Genomic DNA, 24,628 nt, shown 5'->3' on the forward strand with positions numbered 1-24,628 from the left:
CCAGTGGCAAGTTGTTGTATAACAAAGGGAGTTCAACTTGAGGATGGAAGATGCCTTAGAGGACTGGGACGGGGAGGGTGGTGGGGACTCGAGGGAGGGTGGGGGGGGAGTCGAGGGAGGGAGGGAATACAGGGATATGTGTATAAAAACAGATGATTGAACTTGGTGTACCCCCAAAAAAATAATAAATAAATTAAATTAAAAAAAAATTAAAATCCTCTAAAATTGACGTTGATGAGATTAGTTGCACTTATCTGTGAAAATACTAGAAAACACTGAATTGCACACTTTCAATGGTAGGATTGTATGGTATGTGAAATATATCTCGATAAAGCTTTAAAAAAATTCTCTCAGGGAGGACTTCCTAGGTGGCGCAGTGGTTAAGAATCTGCCTGCCAATGCAGGGGACAGAGGTTCGAGCCCTGCCCCAGGAAGATTCCACATGCCGCGGAGCAACTAAGCCCGTGCTCCACAGCTACTGAGCCTGCACTCTAGAGCCCGTGAGCCACAACTATTGAGCCCATGTACCACAACTATTGAGCCTGTGCTCTACAGTCCGTGAGCCACAACTATTGAGCCCATGTGCCACAACTACTGAAGCCCACGTGTCTAGAGCCCGGGCTCCGCAACAAGAGAAGCCATGGCAATGAGGAGCCCGCGCACCACAATGAAGAGTAGCGCCAGCTCACGGCAACTAGAGAAAGCCCGTGTGCAGTAATGAAGACCCAACACAGCCAGTAAATAAATTAATTAATTAACTAATTAATTAAAAAAAAAGAACAACACATTTAAAAAAAAAAGAAAGAAATTCTCTCAGGGAGCATATATCTACTGAGAACAGCGACGGGCAGCAGGCAGAATCCTTGAGAACTGTCGACAGTGGGGACTGCAGAAGAAGGGGAGTGCAGCAATAAGACAGAGAAAGGATAAGCAGAGGGCATGTGAAGAGAAGCCTGAGGGCAGCCCCAGCACAGCCAGAGGAGAAGCGTGTTCTGTAATGGGGAAGAGACAGTGCCAAAAACTGCAGAGAGAGGGCTAGCGTGAAGAGGACTGAAAACCAGCGCTGGACTTGGCCACTAGGAATGAGTGGGTTACCTGACAACAATTCAGTGTGGTGAGGACAAATGAGCCAGAATACAGTGAATTTAGACATGAAAGGGAAGCTGAGTAAGTAGAGAAACATAAAACAGAACAAGGGAAACATTAACTAAAACAAGTGCTCTTAGTGCTTATATTATGAGTCACTCTACTAGACTGTATATGGAGAGAGGGAGGAAGTTGAGGGAGACACAGGTTGATGGAGTCAAGTAATAATTTGTCTCCATGTCACTCTATCCACTGCTTCCAGTCAGCAGCATAGTGTGAAAAAAAAAAGGCTGACCTGAAGAAATCAAGTTCTGTAACATATCATACCCCTTATCATACTGCGCTGGCAACAGCGTGGCAGTAACTGTTCACCTGATACAGACAGTCAGCAAAATACAGACCTGAAAGAAGTCAGACAGGCATAGTACTGTACAATCCTTTCATTGCATGGAGGTGAAAACAGAAGGTTAAATGACTTGTTCACAGTCATAAAGTTTACTGTTAAAGAGCTAAGACTAGACTCCAGATTTCCTAACTCTCAGCCTGATGTCTTCCCTTGAGATCCACACTGACTCCTTAACACAGACACTGGCTGCAGAACTTGCTTCTAATTTCCTTATCATCTCATAATCTTTAGGTTGAAAATTCTGCTCTAAATTTAACTGTGTGTAATTAGAGTGATACTGGTTATTAAGGCTTTTAACTTTAATACCTTAGTAACTCCTATTTTATTTTGTATATTTCATCTTCAATTAAAAAACCTGAGAAGTTTCCCTCTATGCCTATACTATTTGAAATTATTTTGTTTAATTTAACGTTTTTGCATGCTGTTGAATTAGTTCCATGCCCTCTCTCCTTTTTTTCTAAGATAAATTCTGTCATGGCTCCAGGTCTCTACTTGGAAACCTATTCTACTGTTGAATACTTGAAATTTTTCTTCAGATTCCACTTCCAAGCTGTGTGTTCCTACAGCAGCGGTTCCCCTCATCTGAGAGGAATCACGGAGACGCTCACCTGATAGTCTCCCTTACACCCCCCCAACCCACCACTGTCCCTAGAGGCCCGATAATCATAAACTTACACCCACAAAGCTTGGGCAGTGCTCAGACTTGGAAGATTTTTGTTAAGCTCAGGTGGTGTGGATCTGGCAAGAAATAGCCTGATAAAAAATTCATTCATTCTCTTCAAGAAAGGTAGTCGTCCTGTTACAAGGAAACACCTGCTCATCCGTAAGCCATTATATGTTGAGTGTCTAGGACCTTGGGCCAAGATCCAACCTGAACAACCACTCTGTATCATCACGTCCATAGATTAGAAGTGGGTATTTGGCTACTGTCTGGGGTGGGGGGGTGGACTTCCTCTGTCCTTCAGAGTGAAAGCCATGTTTTTATTAGTGTTATTCTTCTTTGCCACTTTTGACATCTTGCTGTCCATTTTGCTAAACTTTCTCCCTCACACCCCTCACCCCAAACCCGGAAATTTTATGAACATTGGGACTCCACTAGTTTCCTCTAGTGTAGCGTAGCGATCCTCACTTGAAGGCTATTTTACCCCAAGAGATCATCTGACAATATTTAGAGGCATTTTTGATCGTCAGAACTGGGGAGGTGCTACTGGCACCTAGTGGGTAAAAGCCAAAGATCCTACTAAACATCCTACAATGCACAGGGCAGCCCCCACAACAATTACCCTGTCCAAACTGTCAACAGTGATGAGGCTGAAAAACTCTGTTCTATAGAGTGCTGCCCAGTTCTTCCTATGGAGATGCAAAGTCCATATTCCCTGCAGTTCCATGTCTGGGAGTAGCCATGCTTCAGGTATCTGAGGAATAGGATTACTCATAATCATGAAAAAATGAGGAAAATGAGAAAAAAATCCTCTGAGCAGAAAGGACCAAAGCCTGGAATCATTAATCACCTTTCAATCATGATTACAAATCACGGAAAGGAGAGCGCCTTTAAGGAAAAAAAAAAAAAAAAAGGATTTTGTTTGCAGTTTCTCCCCCACTATCCAGCTAATTGCTAGTCATTTAGGAAACATACAACAAAAGAGATTTTACGGAAATATGACACAATGAAGAGGCAGGTGTGAAAAAGGTACCGAGTTAATAATATATACTAGTGACTGTTTTTAGACAATGGAAAGAAAAATGAATATGTATAATGAGTAGACTCATGGTAACACTCCATCCCCCTCCTTCACGATGGTGCTTGATAGAGAATGGCTTGAATTGCTATTATATAAGCTGAGAGAAAAGTGCTTTGAGAATACTGGATGCAAAATAATAGCAATAGAGGTTTCACAAATCCTAGCAGGCTGGAGAAAGAGAAGACTATTAAAATGTGTGATCCTGGAAGAAAACTGTTTGTGTAATTGACAACAAGCTACTTATCAACCAATACTTGCTGTGTGTACTTTAATCTCATAGCCTGACACTTACCTGCAGGGTCACTGGGGATGGCTGACTTACATCCCACACTCCTGGAGCTATCAGTTCTATGGGAGGCTCACTCTGTAATGTTGTGCTGAATAGCACAGACCCGAGAATGGATTTGCTGCAAAAGACAACACATATGGACAGGCAGAAGTCACTTCAAAAGGGAAGCTATTATTATCTATAATTTTTTTTGAATATAAGCATAATCAGCTATTTCAGTAGCTTCATACAGTAGCTAGAAGATAAATACAATATTCCTCAAGCCTAGGTACTGATTAATGGTTTGTCTCTAATATACCACATGCATGATTATGTCCATAGAGGCCTACACTTATTTTCCACATGAGAAAATTGTTTCCACAATGGTTTCTAACAGGTAGTATTTACTCTTATTTTTTAAGTAATTAATTAATTACTTTATTGGCTGAGTTGGGTCTTGGTTGCTTCTCATGGGCTTTCTCTAGTTGTGGCAAGTTGGGGCTACTCTTCGTTGTGGTGCGCGGGCTTCTCATTGCAGTGGCTTCTCTTGTTGCAGAGCACGGTCTCTAGATGCATGGGCTTCAGTAGCTGTGGCACGTGGGCTCCACAGCTGTGGATCAGGGGATCTAGAGTGCCAGCTCAGTAGCTGTGGTGCATGGGCTTAGTAGCTCCACGGCATGTGGGATCTTCCTGGACCAGGGCTCGAACCCATGTCCCCTGCATTGGCAGGCAGGCAGATTCTTAACCACTGTGCCACCAAGGAAGCCCCAGGTAGTATTTACTCTTAATTTCCAACAATGTTGATTACAAGATTGGACTAAGAATCTCAAATTTATATTCTTGGAGTTATGACTCCCTTAAATAAATAAAGATGTTAACTCTTAAGAACATTGTTTTACTCCACAGGGTGACTAAATTCCCTGGGCATCTTTAAAGATATGAGCTCTAAATAATAGAAAGAAAATATTTAAATTAGCATATGATTTATAGAATCAAAATAGTTGTGGGACTTCATAGAGGAAATGGTTCTTTATGCATAAATAGAAAGATTATTCAAATTCTGAATATTTAAAACTATGTTGTAAATTACCATAGTAAACAAGAGTGAATACAGGAAAGATTTTAGACAGGAAGAATTTATGGAGAGTTTTAACAGCTTTGGTAACATCCAAATCCACAGAGGCTTATAGGATTTAAAAAACAAGCTATACCTGGCTTATATATATGAATAAGATTATTGGTAAAATGTTCCAATAATCACTGAGAACAGTCTTTCATTAACGTACCAAATTAAAACTGTAGAATTTAAAGTCAACAAAATTAAAGTTTATAAAGAACTTTAAGGCATTAAATAAGCCTTTTTGAAAATAACATAGAATTCTACCTTGCTATTTCATGGACAAATATTCAAAATATGAAGAAAAAAATCCAACAAATAAAAGTTTTGTAAACCCTTAGCTTCCTGAGGCATAGTTTTTTTATTTTTCACATCTCAAGATATTGTTAGAAAGTGTCTACCCAAAGGAGTATAATTTTAAACATTACTGGCCAGGTATTTTTATACAACCCAAGAATATTCTTTCAGCACGATACATTTTGAGTCATTTTTATCCCTTTGTTCTATCCCCTCCTCATCTGGAGAAACTTTTTTGGTACAACAACATTAAGAACTAGTATTAGCAAGCTAAACGTTAACTCAATGGGGCTAAAGATTAGAAAATTATTACTGTGATTTTCTCTTCTACCTTTCAGAGTATATAACCTTGCCCCAAATGGTCTGAAGCATCCATCTTTTGGAGAAAAATTTTGGACTAGTAACAGCCAGAATGCAAAAAAAAAGAAGGTCTAACACTAAGTTTGGAGGGCTCAGATGTTAACGTTTTCCACAGCATCTATGGAAAATATTCCCACCCACAGTAGAGCCAAAGGAATAAGGAAGGAGGATGTGGCAAAAAAAAAACCTCAGCACTTTCTGGCGATTTGAGATGGAGGGAAGCAGAAGACAGAGAAAGAGGGACAGAGTGAGTATGGTAGACAGAGATATCCCAATTTCCCCCTTTTCTGCCTATAGCAAGGCCCATGGGGAGGAGGGTTAGATGAGTACAGCCTAACGCTGAAAGAAGGGGGGGGTCCATTCTGCACCCCATGCTTCAGATCCTGGAAGAAAATCACCTCTTGAGTTGGTACAGGAGCAACCTGTACCAACTTGTGAAGTGACCTTAAACTTAGGGCCATGTGCTATACAAGCAAAAGGAACTCACAAAAGTGTTTAGCTTTATTGGGTCTTCTTTGGTTTCCGTACAGAAGAGATGGAATCTAGACACAGCTAAAGATATCCGTGTGAGGGTGTTTCCATAAAGGGGGTCACATGGTGGGGATGAAGGGCCTCTGTAATAAGGGCATCTGATTGAACCATCTGAGCTGAGGTCAGCTGGGAGTCCCATAGGGGTCTACGGTGTCTGTGAGAGCCCAAGTCACCCAGGGAAGGTCAGTAAGCCCTGGTCAAGCTGGGAGAGCACCAATCACAAGGTGCCCTAGGTGTAACAAACAACTGCCAGCTTAAGAATGCCTTTGATTTGGATATCATAGGTCACTAGGCCAAATAATCTGTTTCTGTTCTGATCCTCTGTATCCAGATACCCTCTTAGATAGAGAATCAAGGTATCAGGAAGGATCTGAGTGACTGAGCATTGTATCCAAAGGAGACTGCATAATTCTAAAAGGACTGTTTAAATGACTGAATTGACTAATTTTTTGTAATCGATGGAAAGTTGTTTTTTTTTCTCCTCATTAATTACAGGGTGGGAGCTCATGAGGAAAACTGTGATATATTAGCTGCATTTTTCTTCACATCTAAGTTGTGTAATGAATTATATTTATGGCCTTACTATATTTATACGTCTTGGCCATACTTCAACTCTTGAAAATCTGAGTTATCTAAGCTGATTCCTAAGAAGAATGAAGGGACTCAAGAATAACTGTTGGTATCTGTCACTGCTCGCCTTGCATGGATTCTGGATCAACAGTCACCCTGGCCTTAACCCTGAGGCACGCAGGGCAGAGTAAAGTCAGAACTCTTGATGTAAGTATGTGTATGAAGGGACATATCAAGCATTAGGGCAAAGAGAGAAGGAACGTCTAGCTGTCCAACTGAGGCTGACATAATACCTACTTCAAGGCAATTCAGGGGGAAAGGATGTTTGGCACCATTCTTTGGGTTCTCTGTGTGTTGGATATTACCTAATTTATATTCTGATAAGGGACTATATCTAAACATCTTTTTGGATATTGTAAGCATGATGGAGGGACTAAATTTCCATAGACTTCTGTGAATAGAAAATATGAGGATGAGGAAGATGATTAGTGGAATTAAGATGCTAAAGAATGCATCTAGGAGTGTTGGTGGTCTCAGAAAGAGGATGAAAATGGAAAGTTTTAACACCCAAGTTGGTAGGGTTCACCAGTAGTTTTTATATGACAATGTGAAAAGGTTTATTAAGTCAGTTAAAATTAAGCAAACAAACAAAAACATGACAAAAGCAAAACATATGGGAAACAGTTTCATATCGTGGAAAGAGCACCAGACTTTATATCGGGACATCTGTACCCTGTCTTCATTAACTAGCCTTAATTGCCTTAACTTCTTTGAGCTTCTTGTACAAAGTCAGTGGTTTTTGAGAGTTTTATATTTGTTTTCATATGGCTTGGTGGTTGGGGGAGTAAACTTTAGAAAGGTGTTGAGGAGATGGCAAATACATTTGACCCCAGAATTTTAAATGCCACCCTGCCCCCCTCCCCCCACCATGTATATGGACTGTTCATCGCTCTTATATGTGGAGATTTTGAATAAGATGTCATTGGAAAAGGACCACACTGATAAATAAAACATTTCTATCCTAAAGGATCATTTTAATTTCAACATTGTGCAAATTCCTATGCCTAGAAAGAGCAAACCAAAATCTGTGGCACCAGGAGAACAGATGGGTTGGTTTACCCTCTCTGGGACCCTGTTTCCTCAAACAATAAAAAAGTGGTTTGAATACATTACTTATTGTCATTTTTAGCTATAGGATTCTATGCATCATTGGCTTGGAATTCTGGAACCAGCACTTCCAGAAGAGCTCCTGCTATAAAACTCTTTGGGACTACTCTGACTCTCATGGGTCTAACAGGTTTATGCCCAAGAGCAGAGCACAGGCAAGGCTGAGACAGGAGCCCCTCGTACGGCAGCGACGTTTTCATGGTGCATTCAGGGAGCAGGACGTGACACCTAAGGGCAGGAAAGGAGGCAGCTTGAGGTAGTAACATGTGTGGAGAGAAGTCAGCCCTTCATTCTGGTTCCTGTTCTATTCCTAAGTAGCCCAGTGACCTCTAGCCAGTCTCTTAACCTTCCTTCATCATAAAGATCTTCATATATAAATGAGATATTTGAACTACTTGAGCTCTGATGGTCTTTATTGTACAGGATGGAAGAATGATAGGGAATTTTCATCCACAACTTGCTCTTATTATTTGATTTTAAGGATACATCTGAAATGATAATTTATAGTGGGGTCAGGATTGGCTACTCAGAAAGCAGTCTAAGGAATAAAATTGCATTAAGATTAAGATTTATTTAGGCCTCTTCTGAAATTCTGCAAAAGATTCTACTTTTCCTGGGCTTTAATACATCTCAGGACCTCTGAAAACACTGATGCCTGGGCCCTTCCACAGACCAATTAAATTAGAATCTTTGGGAGCATGTTGGTTTGGGGTTTATTTTTAAATCTCCCCAGGAGATTCTATTGTTCAATTAAGGTTGAGAATCTCTGCATTGAAGGAGTTTACCACAATTTAGAAATGCTAAGTAACTACCACTCTATTTGTTTTGAATTTAAGTAGGGAAGGTAGCTCATAGAAATTATTGAGGTGAGAATAACACTTTCTTACTGCAGTGTGGAGGCATTGTGAATATAGATGTGGTGTAAGCCCTATCTGCAAAGGAGAGGATTATAAAACTTCTGGGAGCAAAATTTTACCTTTGCTCTTGAAACATATTTTTTTATAGGATTGAAGGTGAGTTTGTGTACTTGAAAATGTTGACATTTATTTTTATTTGTACACACCCTTGATGCAGCTATAACCAATACATCTGAGTTTAATCTTCATTGATTCTTCTGAAATCCACTTCTGGAAACCACAAAGGGATAGGAAACCTTTAATTCTGCATATTTTCAGGTTGTGTGTATCTTGGAAAAAATAAAGACATAAATGCTCATTACAGCTGCACATGGCTAGGTATGAGCAATTTGAACTGTAGTAAATGACAGATTCAATACCAAATGTTTATGGGCAGGGGTCATTCTGTGAAAGGAAATGAAATTAAGTGGCTTATTTGTTGTGATCTGGAAATATCTGCATCAAATAAATTGGGTTAGAATCTCTGTAACTCAAAGCAATGAGCACAGTGGGAGTTATTACATCTCCCCAACTGGCCCACGTGATGGATTTCTGATGTCTTAAACAGATCTGGATTTCTTTAAGTTGTTTAGCCCAGGAGAGAGGCAGATTTTCTGATTCTCATAAGAAATAGTCTTTTGGAAATACATTTACAAATGCTTATTGAAGTGCTCTTTGAAGTAAGTTGTATTTCTGTGCCTCATCAGCCACAGTTTTGCCACTTTCCCTTAGGAAGACCACTTAGTATCAGTCCCAGATGGCATTACTTAAAGATGCCCATTGTCTATGATCACTCACATATAAAATGTTTACCAAAGGTTAAGTGATGGATGACAAAACAACACAGAGGCAGTATTTTACTATCACAATCATGTAGAAAAAAGCCTTGAAGATTAGTTTGAAAGACAAAAATATTCCAAACTTTTTATATATTTAACATGTTTTGATTACCTGTTATGTGCAAAGTAGTGTATTAGATGATGAGAAGGCATAAAAATGGATTAAATTTTTTTTCATTGAATAGCTAGAAATATACTCTACAAACATGCTAGAGCTTACAAATACTGCAGTTGAAACTTGAAAGAAACTCACTCGTGAAGGAAGGGTACCTGCATAGCTGCTCCTAGTGAGAAAGTAATGAAAGTTCTAAGCCCACAAATCAGATTTTTGAAATATCTGCTAACAGCAGTTGGTATTCCTTTTAGGAAACTGTTTCTCATAGACTTTTGAAATTTTATTTCATTCTAAATCTCCTACAGAGATTGATTTTTTCCAATTCAATTTAATAAAGAAACCTGTACTGATTGCCTATTTATAAGAGATACCACGTTAGATGATAGAAATTACAAAGAAAATACACTCCCTGTCCTCATACACATGGAAATTGGCTATAACATGAAAACAAATAAAAGAGCAACACACACACACGTACACCATGTCGTAATTAATCCAATAAAAATGATTTTTAAGTGTATCACAGTTGCTTTGATGATTATATTGACTAAATGTGGGAACTAAAAGCTGATAAAGCATTTTCCTAACATTTTTATATTACCAAATCTTTGTAAAACAGCAGGGGCAGAAACATCCCTTATAATGATACTAAAATAACAATATAGGTTCCAATTCTTCAAAAGTCCTGTATTTTACAATTTGATTCTAAAGCAAGTCTTGCCATGGGAAAGTAACTAAGATGTTTTATTTAAAATATTTTTCCTTAATAACACAGAAAATCATGTAATTGACTTCATCAAATATTCTAAGTATTAATAATTCCAAATCCTTATGGTTAAATCAACAGTTAACTTTTCAATGGCAATTAGTTCTGATAGAATATCAGAACTCCTATTCGGCTTACTTTTCTGAAAAATATCATCTTAAAGTTGACATGTATTTCTTCTTGGCAATAAAAGGTCAGTAAACCAATTACCCTGAATAATTTTACTTCAGTCAGAATTTCATGACTTACATTGTTCCTAAATGACAGTACTGATCTAAATCATTTTGAATTAGTAATTCCAGAGAAATTGGCTGGTCAGATAAGGAAAAGGAATTGAGATTGCTCATGCCAATACCCTTTCACTGTAAATGACCCAGTTGACAAGCTGAGCGTGAGGCCTGTTTCTAAAGCCACTTCTACATTTTGCTTTTCAGTCCCGCTTTCAATAGTCATGATTTATATTGAACTACCTCAATTTTAGAATAAAACGTCTCCTTGATTTTCTCATTATGCCCTATATGGCTCACTATCTAGTTCCAAGGGGGTTTTTACTGAGATGGAAGTTTTTTTCATCACAAATGACATACTTACTGTTTTGGAAACAGTGGAAGACAAGTCCAGGCCAATAAATCTGCATTGTTGGTTGCACAGTTAATCCCAAACAGTTTTATAGTGAGCATGGATTCCCTTGGAAGTGACTTTATTTCAAGAGGAAAGTTGATCCTTAAAATAAAAGAAAGAAGTAGGTTATCTACCCAATTACAATGATGTTTTCATAAATAGTTCCTTGTAATATAATGTTATGTGACAAAATATTTGAATTATTGCATCAAGGCATCCTCTTAAATTTTGCGTTTTAGCGTGTAAAAGTAGAAATATACTTAGAGTAATGAGATTGATTATCCTATGGGGATTGCTATAATTCTGGTATGTAAGTTTATATTTAAAAATTACAATAACTTGAGCATAAAGAAAGAATGATTAACATTATCTTCGAGAATGGGGCGCAGGGCAGGAAATAACTCATAATGGGTCTTAAAGAGTAAGTTTGCTACCATCAGATGGAGATTTGGAAGAGAATATTCCAAGGAGAGAAAGGTGCATAGACAAGGGCATATATGCATGTAGCTGAGGAGTGGTGAGTGGCTTATTGTGGCTAGAACAAGCAATGTAGCCAAGTTGATCTGGAAAGTTAAAGAGGATGTAATTAGAAAGATAGGTGGTTGCCAGGATGTTTAAGAACTCTGTATGCCAGGCAGAGGGATTTGAGGTTTTTCCTAATGGCAAAAGGAAATGTTTAAATGAGAGAGCTAAAAGCATGGAGAGTTGTTTATAATTTCAAATGTGGACTATTCTGGGCAACGATGAGATTCCAGGAATTTGGAGGCTGATTGCTGAGATGCAATAGACAATATAATTTCTGTATATGTCAAGGTGAAGAATATCAAACTCAGACCCTGGATGGATTGTAGATATGGACAAAAAATGTGGCTAAGGATAAACACAAGATTGTTAATAGTGGAAAAACCTTGAATTTGGGCACTGAATCTATCAACATACATGAGACTGCCTAGAAGGTTATAAATGATAACGTAAGATTGGGAGGGGTACACCTGGGTAGTAGAAGTATCTAAGAAGAAAGGGCTTTTGACAGAAACTTGAGAGTTGCTCTGAGGTCCCTAATTGTGGACAGGAACAAGGGCACCCTTCTTTCCTTTCAGGAGTCATCTTGGTTATTACAGAAATGACACAAGAGCCTCAAGAGAAGTATAAGGTTTAGGAGAGATCTATTTATGGGACAAGAAGGCATTTTTCAAAAAGTTGAGGTGGAGGAATATGTTTACTAGAAGATGAGAATGCTATGGAGAAATGGGAAAACTGGAACAGAGGTTGGCAGATAGGGGAAAATTCATGGGAACTGATTCACCAGGGAATGGGAAGCAGTAAAAAGGAAAGTGACTGGAAGAGCAAATGGGCAGCTTGCATTGGATGACATCTGATGTCGTTAGGTGTGAGGAGAGTGGACAGAATCCGCCAGCCTCGTAACTCCCAGCTGAACTCTGAGGTCAAGTTGTTCAAGCAGGGGGTGATTATTAGAGGACTGATTGTGACCATGTGACCAAAGTCTATTATCCAATTGGAAAGTGCTGACTGAGGTTGGCCCAGGTGAGGCCTCAGGTAGTATCGAGTGTCTTCTCACACTAAGAGTTGGTTGTCCAATCTGGATATGGGGAGCAGGGTGTAAAATAAGACTTTGGTGACCCCCTTTTGTGAGTAGCTAGGCAGCATTCAGCCTTAGGAATAAGAAGGAGTTAATTCAGCCCAGCGACCATAACTGATGTTGAGGAAGTACACATCTCTCCCCTCAACATGCTGTTCTCTGAGATGGAAAGGTCCAGACCCAGCTGGTGATAAAACATCTAAAAGAGGAAAGACAGAAGAGCTGTTTTTAAGAGGTTGAATGGATAACTAACATTTGACTAACAGCATATTCGTGGAATAGGACAATGAAGATGAATTCCAGGCTTCTAGACAATGTTGTAGTGGATACCTTTAACTGACCAAAAACACAGAGGAGGAGCTTGGGGTAGGGGATATATGTACGGTTCAGGGCACGATGTCACTGAGTTGACAATAACTCAGAGATGCCAATAGGTAAGCTGTGAGTGGAGAAGATGAATCAGAGCTTTGGATTTGCACATATCTGCATCCAAATATTGGGCCTCTGACTGAACAGATGTTCTTTGAATGATGAATTTAACCTTTCTAAGCCTTGTTTTCCTCATCCATAAAATGGAACAAATATTACATAACACAATATGTGGCAAATGGTTAGGTTGTATATCAGGCTTATATTCATTATTCTATCAACAATGTAATAACTTATATTAGCCATTGTAGACAAATAAAATGTAATTCTAGCTAAAAGCAAGGAAGGGAAATAAAGGAAAGACTAGAGTAAAAAATATTATTTTTCAAGATTAGCGAAATTTAGACTATTGAAAATTAAATTATTACACATTTAGATATCTAAAACAAAAGCCTGTCTTTTCTTTCAAATTCCTTCATAGTCATAATATTCATTCAGTGTAATGTGAACATATTTCTCAGCTTAAAAGAAGCTCTGAAACTCAACATAAAATGTTGATGATTGTGTGCAATGCACAGTAACTTCGTGAATATTCTTTTACCTGTAATTGACTTTCTATTCAGTTTTCATATTTCTGTGCTAGGATGGAAGCTATAATTTCATTTTATTTCTCACATAATATGAAATGTTCTTTTTCCCACTGAGTCTGGCTTCTTCATGTATAACTTCACTTATTAATGAGCTTTCCATATCAAGAATGACAAAAAATTCGATAAGTTACAGTGGATAGTTACTGCCACTCTCCATTCTGCCATTTTTATTAATAAAAATAAATTCTTCTAGGGTAAGAATACACACTTTATAAATAGTTATTTATTCATTTCTTGAATACATATGGATTTTTAAAGCCAGAATAATCTCACAGTCACTGAGAAATCTTTTTTTTATTAACTTCTACACGGCTATTGAAAAATCAAAGGAATGAACTTTTACACACAAAAAAGGAAGAAAAATACTTTAAGAGACAATTCAATAAGTGAAGTCAGATTGCTTCTTTATATCCAAGCTGTTGGCACAGACCTCAAGTTTTAACCATATGTTTGCCTTACTCTACTGTTTAAAAATGAGTAAACACTAAAATTTTTCTTAAACATTCTTTTCTTCTATATGAGAGTTTTTCTAAAATCAGAATAAATTTTTGATAGTGGAAATGGAAGACTTAAAAGGTCACATTGTATAGAACTCCCTTATTAACACTAATATAAAATAATGGACCACTGTAAGATCTTTGAGTTTTGTCTGAATGAAAATGGGAGCCATTGCACAATTATAATACAGAAGAATGACATGGCCTGACTTACATTTTAAAAGAGGTTACTTTATCCATTCATCTGTCGATGGACATTTAGATTGCTTCCATGTCCTGGCTATTGTAAATAATGCTGCAGTGAACCTTGTGGTACATGTGTCTTGTACCACAAGGTTCACTGCATGTACATGTGTCTTTTTGAATTATGGTTTTCTCTGGGTATATGCCCAGTAGTGGGGTTGCTGGGTCATATGGTAGTTCTATTTTTAGTTTTTTAAGGAACCTCCATACTGTTTTCTATAGTGGCTGTACCAATTTACATTCCCACCAACAGTGCAGGAGGGTTCCCTTTTCTCCACAGCCTCTCCAGCATTTATTGTTCCTAGATTTTTTGATGATGGACAATCAGACTGGTGTGAGGTGATACCTCATTGTGGTTTTGATTTGCATTTCTCTAATGATTAGTGATGTTGAGCATCATGGCATATATATACAATGGAATATTACTCAGCCATAAAAAAGAATGAAATTGAGTTATTTGTAGTGAGGTGGATGGACCTAGAGTCTGTTATACAGAGCAAAGTAAGCAGAAAGAGAAAAGCAAATACCGTATGCTAACACACATATATGGAATGGTATTGATGAACCCAGCGACAGGGCAAGAATAAAGATGCAGATGCAGAGAACGGAGTTGAGGACACAGGGTGGGGGACGAAGGGGAAGCTGGGATGAAGTGAGAGAGTAGCACTGACATATATACACTACCAAGTGTAAAACAGATAGCAAGTGGGAAGCAACTTCCTAACACACAGACATCAACTCAATGATTTCTGATGACCTACAGGAGTGGGATGGGGAAGGTGTGAGGGAGGCTCAGGAGGGAGGCTCGAGAGGGAGGCTCAAGAGGGAGGGGATATGGGGATATATGTATAAATACAGCTGATTTGCTTTGTGGTATAGTGGAAATTGGCACAACAGTGTAAAGCTATTTTACTCCAATAAAGATCAAAAAATAAATAAAAGATTAGTTTAACTGCTGTGTGAGAAGGATTTTAAACACTTTAACTGCTGTGTGAGAAGGATTCTAAAGATGCAAGAGAAGTAGGGTGACTATTATAAGGCTACTCTAGGAATACAGGGGGCATGGTGGCCTAGATCAATGAAAGTGATGAGAAGTAATGTTCTGGAAATATTTCTGAGGAGAGGGCCAGTAGGATGTCCTGGACATGGGGTGTGAGAGGAGGAAATTCAGGCTAAGGATTTGACCTGAACATCCGAAATGGAAATGATCACCCTGAGTGGCCACCCCTGGGTGGAGCAAGTTTGGAGTGCAAGATCAAGAGTTTAGTTTTAGACATGTTGAGTGAGTCAGTGTGAAGTTTGTGACTGATGCCTGGGTTGGTGATATAAATTTGGGAGTTGATGGCATACAGATGGCATTTAAAGCTATGTAACTATAAGAGAAAACTAAAGAAGTAAAGATACACACAACATAAGAGGCTTAGGGTTAGACTATGTTCGGCCTAGGAGAAGGAAAGGATATGGAGCAGGAATGCCCAGTGAGGGAGGAAGAAAGCAAAAGAGTGTGGAAGCCAGCTCCTTGTAATTTCAGTGGAGCAGAGATGACAAAAGCCTGATTGGAGTATATATTCGAGCAGAGGGAAAAAACTGAAGAAAGTGAATACAGACGACTCTTTGGAAGGGTTCTGCTGCAAAGTAGAGGGGAGAAAACGGCATGGCTGCTGTTGAAAGAATGAAGTAGAGTTTGTTTTGTTTTTTAATTTAAGTTGTGAGAACTATTTGTAGAATATAAATACTCAGCCCAAGATTTTGTATGTTGTAAGAAATAGTATGAAAGCCACAGTAAAAACCTCAGCTTTGGAGTCAGAGTGGGTCTGAGTGCTAGTTCACCCATTTACTGCTTGTGGGAGCTGGGGCAAGTTTATTAAGCTTCATAAACATTAACATTCTGATCTGTAAAATGGAGATGACAATATCTGCTGTGGATTTTTGTTATTAAGTTAGATGAGATAATATATTTTGGAGGTATACTATGATGCCTGGAATATAATAAGCAGTCAAAAATCTATGTCACATATTACAGTTAAACAGTTTCTGTCCTTAAGTTTACAGCCTAGTAATGAAATGCACAATCAACTGTAGTGTAATGGGTACATGTTAATAAAATATATAAAGGATGCTACAGGCCAGGCACCTAGAAAAATGGTAAATAAATGTTTTTAATGGAAATAAAATAAAATGAAAAGAGCTCTGGACCAAACCACACAGGACCTTGTGTGCTATGCTAAATTACTTGTAACTAACTCTCAAGGGAATCAAAGAGATTCTCACAGGTAAGATAACACTCATGCACTCTTGAAGGAAGAGAAGAAAAGTACACCAGTGAAGTTATTCCAACAGCACTAATGATTTTCAATTTATTTTGAGATTTTTTTCTTTGAAATTAGATTTTTCTTTAGAATTAGATTTTTATCTTGAATTGTTTAAATGATATGTGTCAGCTGAAAATTAATCTGATTTTTTAAAACAACCAGGAATAAGTTTTAATTAAGTCAGAAGAATAATTCTAGTAATTGAGCTGGTTAATACATTTTTGAGGAGTCATGTATTATACAAAATTCATTCACTTGCCAAGCAATACTTCCTGGACTCTTACTCTGTCTGGTGTTGTTTTAGCTGCTAGGGATAAACTTCTAAAATTTTTAAATAAAAATATAAAAATCTTTGCATCCTTTAGCAGAAGCAAACAAATACAAACAAACACATTCAGTAATGGACCATGAGAGTACTTTGAGGTTCAGACCAAACAAAAAAAGAAAATGTGGCCAATTTTTAAAGAATGATACAGGAAAGGGTTTTTAAAGAAGGTGGAGAAGTGTTCTGGAAGATAATTAGGGGTTCCCAAAGTAGGCAGTGAAGACACTGTGCTCCTGACAGATGCATGACCCCTAAAAGAGGCATCATTTCTCACTTCACAGGGTAAGTAGATCAGATGCAGAGTGTGGCTGGGTGCAGGGGCAGAAAGTGGTGCTAACTCCAGAGATGAAAGTGCAGAGACAGGCAGGGACCAAACCACAGAGGGCCTTGTGTGCTACACTAAATTACTTGTATTTTACCTTACAGGAATTGCGGAGCCACTAAAAATTTTTACAAGCAGAACTGATTCTGTGCAATGGAAGGGGATTTTGTAATTGAAGGTCCGGTTTTTGGTCAAAGGAATTAAGAACCTTAACAAAACAAGAGGAGATAAAGGTTGTCACAGTCTTAGAAGGAGGATTTGCCCTGGAGTATGTAAGAATTGAGGACCACATGTTACATCTCAGGACTCAGTCTCTACTGACTGTGGTAACACTAAGTGTACTATTCTTCACGAGATGGTACTATTCTAACGCCATCTTCAAAGTCCTAGAAATTTTGGCTCATAGATATCAATAGAAAAGTACAATATTTGGAGTCAAATTATCTCAAATATTTGGAGTCAAGTTATCTCCTAAGAAAACCAGACCTTCTGAAAGGGCTGATGTATAGCAGACTGGGGACTTTTCTTCCACTTGCGGTAGGAGGAATGTTGGCTCTCGGTGGATCAGCAGAGACCCCAGAGAAGTGACAGCAGAGCGGTGTCATGGGAACAGCAAGGAGAGGAAACAGTAACCACATAAATGCCATTGATGGGGCCTAGGAGCCCCCTGAGATTCTGGGTAAAGCAAAGGCTTGAGGTGGGGGGCAGAGAAGAGGAGGAGGGTATGGATAGTGTCAGGCAGGTACCTTTCCTTCTTGATTTAACAAAGCTCTATAAAATGAACAAGTAGCAATTGATTATCCCAAATCACTTGACAGTTTAGACAATGCATAGATAATTGCTGTCCAAAAACTTGATTGTTTAAACAAATTTATAATTGGTGTTTGGGGGAAAAGGGAGATTACATATGTTATTAGGTGATTTCTTTCATCTTTGTTATATCTGGAATCTACTTCCCTCTAACTCCAAATAGAGGGTATTCCTTTTATCCACAGTCTGTAAACGATTAATAATTCTCCCTTTCCCAATTTCCCTCTTTGAGCAATTTGATAACGTAGATTAGGCACTTACCTAGATTTTTAAAGTGGACCTTTAATCTGCTGAATTGAAGTCAGTTATCTATTATGCTTTGCATATTCATCACATCATTGAATCAAATCAACTGGAAACATTTAAAAAAAAATCACACCCTTCACTTGAAAAGAGGGGGGAAAAAACCCTGATCTTTATTAGACAAATGATCCTGCCAGAATAAAGATTAAACTTACATTTCGTTCCAGTTGACCAAGAAAAAAAACAATTTTTTGACTGGAATATTTCTGCAGTTTCTCACTTGGCACAGCTTCTTTCCAGCATATGTAAGCCAACAGGAAAAAGAAAATGCTTTATAGCTAAAAAGAAACAACATGGATTCAATAAGCTGAACACTATAAAGGAACCAGTTTTCTCTATGGGTCAATTATTTTCATAGTTAAAAGTCAAATGATAAAGTGTTGTTTGCTTATATAGAGTGTACTTTAAAAATTACTGAGAATTTATGTTTGGTGACTTCAGCAAGATTGCAGAATAGGAAGCCCTAGACCCTCCTTCCGCCCGGAGACATCAATTTAACAACAATATATGGATCAATTTCCTTTGTGAGAAATCCAGAAAGAAGTAAAAAGGCTCTTGCATCCCAGGCAAGTGCAAAACCAGCCACATAGAAATTAGTAGGAAAATTCATGGCACTCATTTTCCAGAGCTCCTCTTCCCAGCAGAGTGTTGTATGATCAGGAGGAAAATCCCAACTCCCAGCTTCTCCGTGGGGTGGGAAAGAGAAGACTAGAACATATGTCTAACATCTAGACTTTTTAAGGGTCTATCTAAGGGACTGGTTTCTCTCTTGCCTGAATCTAAGTGCTAAATAGGAATGGGTGCCAGGTTGGGGGCTCTGAGAACAAAGGCAATAGTTTGTATTGGCACAAACTCACTTACCACATCCCCCCCAGCTTAGTACAAAATGAAAAGGAGAAAACCCCCAACTCCCGGCTTCTCCCTCGGGAAAGATTTGGACTGTGCTTCCAATGTTTCAGCTTTTCTGGGGGCTGCCTGAGGGGCTGGTTTCTGTCTCAGAATGCTTACAGAATATGATACACTCTAGATGCCTCGGGACCATGGACTTAGGAGAATAAGTGAGAGCTGGGAGGCTTGCTGCCATTCCAGAGGATCTGTGGGGCAGCAGACAGAGGCTGATGTAGCTTGATGGTCTCTGCATTGGCAGGAAGAGAGGGAAGCAGGGAGGGTACAGCGTGCATCCAACATTTTGGCTTTTTCAGGGGGTTGTATGAGGGACTGGTTTATGGCTCATGCAATAGAGCACTGATGGGACTTGGCATACTCTGGATGCCTGGAAGCAGCTGAGAACAAACAAGAGCTGGGCAGTGTACGGAGCACCAAAGAACCAGCAGCACCCAGGCTGACACTTGACGAAACAAGAAATTTAACATCTTGAAGAAAGAAGCAAAACCTCTCTGACTGGGAATTTACACACACAATCCCAGGGAAGAGGCAGCTACAGAAAATGTTTGAAAGGCCCTCCAAATCCCTAGCTGGACTGATTGGTAACATTCTTGCCCTGTATTAAACCACTCCATAAAGACTGGGAGAGGTAGCTATTTTTTTTAAATGCTCCAATCCCAACACAAAGTAAAACAAGGTATACAATGAAAGAGGAAACCATGGCCCTACCAAAGGAACGGAATAAATCTCCAGAATCCAATCTTAACGAAATGGAAGTATATGAACTACCTGACAAAGAATTTTATATATAACAAAATGAGAATATCAAGAAAGATATAAAAATATTAAAAAGAACCACACAGAAATTTTGGAGCTGAAGAATACAATAACTGAATTGAAAAAAAAAATCGATAGAGGGGTTCAAGGGTATCCTTGATGGAGCAGAAGCAAAAAAATCAGTGAGCTCAAAGATGAGTATTTGAAATTATTCAGTTAGAGAAACAAAAAGAAAAAAAATGAAGAAGAGTGAAGAAAGTCTAAGGGACTTATGGGACATGATCAAGAAGACAATTATACATATTATGTGAGTCCTAGGAGGAGACAATTTAGAGAAAGAGACAGAAAGCTGATCTGAAGACAGAATGGCTGAAAACTTACAAATTGTAGGGAAGGAACTGGACATCCAGTTTCAAGAAGCCCAATGGACCAAACTAGGATGAGCCCAAAGAAGACCACGCTGAAACACATTAAAATCAAACTATCGAAAGTCAAAGACCAGAGACTTTTGCAAGCAGCGTGAGAAAAGTGATCTGCCACATAAAAGAGATCTCATCAGTTTTTCAGTAGATTTCTCAGCAGAAACCTTAAAGGCCAGATGGAGTGGGATGATACATTCAAAGTTCTGAAAGAAAAAAAATATAATTATATCTGGCAAAGCTGTCCTTCAAAAATGAAGGAGAAACAAATACTTCCTCAGGTTAAAAGCGGAGGGAGTTCATCAGCCCTAGACCTGACTTACACGAAATGCTAAAGGGAGTCCTTCCAGTTGAAGTGAAAGGACGTTAGACAGCAACACAAAAGCGTATGAAAGTACAAAAGCTGGCTGGTAAAGGGAAATATCTGGACAAATACAGAATACTGTAAGGCTGCAATGGCGAGACGGGAACAGCTTTGGGTAAAACTTAAAGGACAAAGTATAGAAAAACTTTAATTATAAAAATACACAAAATATAAGAAGATGCAATTTGTGATACTGGCAACATAAAGTGTGGTGAGGGGAGAAGAAGAGTAGTTTTTATATCTGATTGAAGTTCTTATCAGCTTAAAACAGTATTTTAAATATAAGATGTTTTATGTGAGGCCCATGGTCACCACAAAGAAAATACCTATCTACAGAAGATAAACAGAAGACAATAAAAAAGGAATTAAAGTACATGTCATTACAAAAACAGAACACGAAGGAAAATGGCAAGAGAGGAAAAGAAGGACAAAAATGCTACAAGATAGAAAACAATAAAAAAATGGCAATCGAAAGTCCTTCCGTCATTAATTATGTTAAATATAAATTAAATTCTACAGTCAGAAGACATAGCATATAAATAGCTCAATTTCAACCCTTTTTTGTAGGGAGGTGGATGGACCTAAAGTCTGTCATATAGAGTGAAGTGAATGAGAAAAACAAATACGGTATGCTAATGCACACATATGGAATCTAGAAGAATGGTACTGATGAACCTAGTGGCAGGGCAGGTATAGAGATGCAGATGTAGAGAATGGACTTGAGGACACAGGGTGGGGGGGGAGGGGAAGCTGGGACGTAGTGAGAGAGTAGCAGTGACATATACACACTACCAAATGTAAAATAACTAGCTAGCGGGAAACTGCTACAGAGCACAGGGAGATCAGCTCAATGCTTTGTGAAGACCTAAAGGGGTGGGATAGGAAGGGTGGGAGGGAGGCTCAAGAGGGAGGGGATAGGAGGATATATGTATACATATAGCTAATTCACTTCGTTGTGCAGCAGACACTAACACAATACAGTAAAGCAATTATACTCCAACAAAGATGAAAAAAATAATAATAAAATGAAGATACAGCATAACTGAATGGATTAGAAAACAAGATCCAACCGTATACTGTCTACAAGAGATTCACTTTAGATTTAAGGACACATCTGAAAGTGAAAGGACAGAAAAAGATATTCCCTGTGAATGGTAAACAAAAGAGAGCAGGAGTTGCCGTATTTATATTAGACAAAATAGAATTTAAGTCAAAACTGTCACAACAGACAAGGACATTATATAATGATAAAGGGGTCAACTCATCAAGAGGATACAATAGTTGTAAATATACATGCACCCCAAATTGAAGCAAATATATTAAGCAAACACTGACAGAATGAAAAGGTGAAATAGACAACAACACAATAATAACAGAAGATCTCAATACTGGTTATAACGAATAGAACAACCAGACAGAAGCTCAATAAGGAAACAGAGGGTTTGAATAACACTGTGGTCCAAATGAACCTAACAGACATTTATAGAACATTCCACCCAACCTCAGGGCAATACACATTCTTCTCAAGTGCACAAGGATCATTCTCCAGCATAGATCACAAAATAGGTCTTAACAAATTTGAGAAAATTGAAATCATACAAAGTATATTTTCTGACCACAATAAAAGTAGAAATCAATAGCCAAAGGAAAATTGGAAAATTCTCAAATTAATGGGAATTAACACCTTTTAGTTACCCTTTTTTATTCTATTGAAATCTTGATTTACAATCTTATGTTAGTTTCAGGTGTGTAATATATAATGATCTGATATTTGCATACATTATGAAATGATAAGCATGCGAAGTTGAGTAACCATCTGTATGGGTACAAAGTTGGTACAATGTTACTGACCATATTCCTTATGCTGTATATATTACATCCTTGTGACTTATTTATTATATAACTGGATGCTTATGCCACTTAATCCCCCTCACCTATTTCACCCCCACCCTCACCTCTTCCCTTCTGGCAACCACTTATTCTCAGAGTCTGTTTTCATTTTGTTTTGTTTTTTAGATTCCACATAAGTGAGATGAATAAGTAAATGAATACTTTTGAATAACCAATGGGTCAAACAGAAATCAAAAAGGAAATTAGAAAACATTTTAAGACATGAAAATGAACATACACCATACCAAAACTTATGAGATACAGTAAAAACAGTACTAAAAGAGAAGTTTAAAGCAATAAATGCCTACATTAAAAGAAGAAAGATCAAATCAAAACTATCATGAAGAATCACCTCACATCAATCAGAATGGCCATTATCAAAATATCTATAAACAATGAGTGCTGGAGAGGGTGTGGAAAAAAGGGAACTCTCCTACACTGTTGGTGGGAATGTAAATTGGTACAGCCACTACGGAGAACAGTATGGAGCTTCCTTAAAAAAAACTAAAAATAGAGCTACCATATGATCCTACAATCCCACTCCTGGGCCTATATACAGAGAAAACCATAATTTGAAAAGATACATGCACCCCAGTGTTCACCGCAGCACTGTTTACAATAGCCAGGACATGGAAGCAACCTAAATGTCCATTGACAGAGGAATGGATAAAGAAGATGTGGTACACATATACAATGGAATATTACTCAGCCATAAACATGAACAAAATAAGGCCATTTGCAGCAGCATGGATGGACTTAGAGATTGTCATACTGAGTGAAGTAAGTCAGACAGAGAAAGACAAATATGTGCTATCACTTATATGTGGAATCTAAAAAAAGGTACAAATGAACTTATTTACAAAACAGAAATAGAGTCACAGATATAGAAAACAAACTTATGGTTACCAGTGGAGAAGGGGGATGGATAAATTGGGAGATTGGAATTGACATATACACACTACTATATATAAAACTGATAACTAATAAGGACCCACTATATAGCACAGGGAGCTCTTCTCAATACTCCGTAATGACCTACATGGGTAAAGAATCTAAAAAAAGAGTGGCTATATGTATTATGTATACCTGATTTACCTTGTTGCACAGCAGAAACTAACATGTAAATCAACTGTGCTCCAATAAAAATTTTTTTAAAAAGATTAAAAAAAGAATAAAAACAAGATGATCACAAATAACCTAAATTTTACTCAAGGAACTAGAAAAAGAACAAACTAAGCCCAAAGTTAAAAGAAGAAAGAAAATAATAAAGATTAGATGTGAAATACATAAAATAGAGAATAGAAAAACAGTAGAAAAAATAAACAAAACTAAATTTCCCATCATATATAAACACTGACTACATGCTCTATGATATAGCTTTACTTGTATTTATCTGGCTACATAGTTTTTCCATGTGAATTAAAATTAATAAAGATATACTAATGATTTAAAAATTATAAGAACATTCATTATAGTAGCAATTTGTTACATTATACATCAGCCTCATAAAATTCTTCATAAAATTAAGAAAGAGAAAAAGCATAAAAGGATCTTCCTATAGGTTTTAAAGAAATGCGTATGTGACATAGATAGATGATAGAGTCTTTCTTTTTTATATACAAAGGTAAAATTTCCTTTATAATTGGCTGTATAACTATTTCTACAGTTTTCATTTGCAAAAATACAGACAAAAATAAAAATTATTTCTCTTTTTACTAAAACTGTTTCTTTTAGACTTTCTTTGAGACGCTAAACGCAGTGGGTACAATAAACCCATTAGAAAATTACTATTTTCTTATCAACTTTAATTGACTTAATCAGTATTCTCTTATAGATTTAATCCATAAGGAATTTAAAATAATTATTATAATATTACTCTAATTATGTTATTCAAGAAAATACTATATAAGAGTCTACTAAAATCTGGAAATGTTCCATGCATAATTATGGTTAATTTCTATTGTAACTCAAATAACTCTTTGCTAATTCCCACTTTATCAAGGTACTAATCTCACAAAATATTAACACTTACAACTTGATAGGGATCAAAGTGATTTTTTTTCTATTTTTCAGTACTCTAC

General features: G+C 37.7%; 1 protein-coding gene across 10 annotated transcripts in view; it reads right to left on the reverse strand.

Moving 5' to 3' along the window:
* Window positions 1-24,628, reverse strand: part of PIK3C2G (phosphatidylinositol-4-phosphate 3-kinase catalytic subunit type 2 gamma) — a 363,004-nt gene that overhangs the window by 257,759 nt on the left and 80,617 nt on the right. For 9 of the 10 annotated variants that reach the window (XR_009048372.1, XR_009048371.1, XM_057701641.1 and 6 more), the window contains 3 exons: window positions 18,368-18,490; window positions 10,752-10,883; window positions 3,527-3,641 (listed from right to left, as the gene is read on the reverse strand). Coding sequence is in view for 8 of the 10 variants with exons in the window: in XM_057701641.1 (XP_057557624.1) it covers window positions 3,527-3,641; window positions 10,752-10,883; window positions 18,368-18,490 (370 nt within the window). In the remaining 2 variants the exon portion in view is untranslated. The remainder of the gene's footprint in view (window positions 1-3,526; window positions 3,642-10,751; window positions 10,884-18,367; window positions 18,491-24,628) is intronic. The other variant, XM_057701643.1, reaches the window with a different exon arrangement.

The sequence above is a fragment of the Hippopotamus amphibius genome, chromosome 12, assembly GCF_030028045.1.
Source record: "Hippopotamus amphibius kiboko isolate mHipAmp2 chromosome 12, mHipAmp2.hap2, whole genome shotgun sequence".
In the NCBI taxonomy this organism is placed as follows: Eukaryota; Metazoa; Chordata; class Mammalia; order Artiodactyla; family Hippopotamidae; genus Hippopotamus; species Hippopotamus amphibius.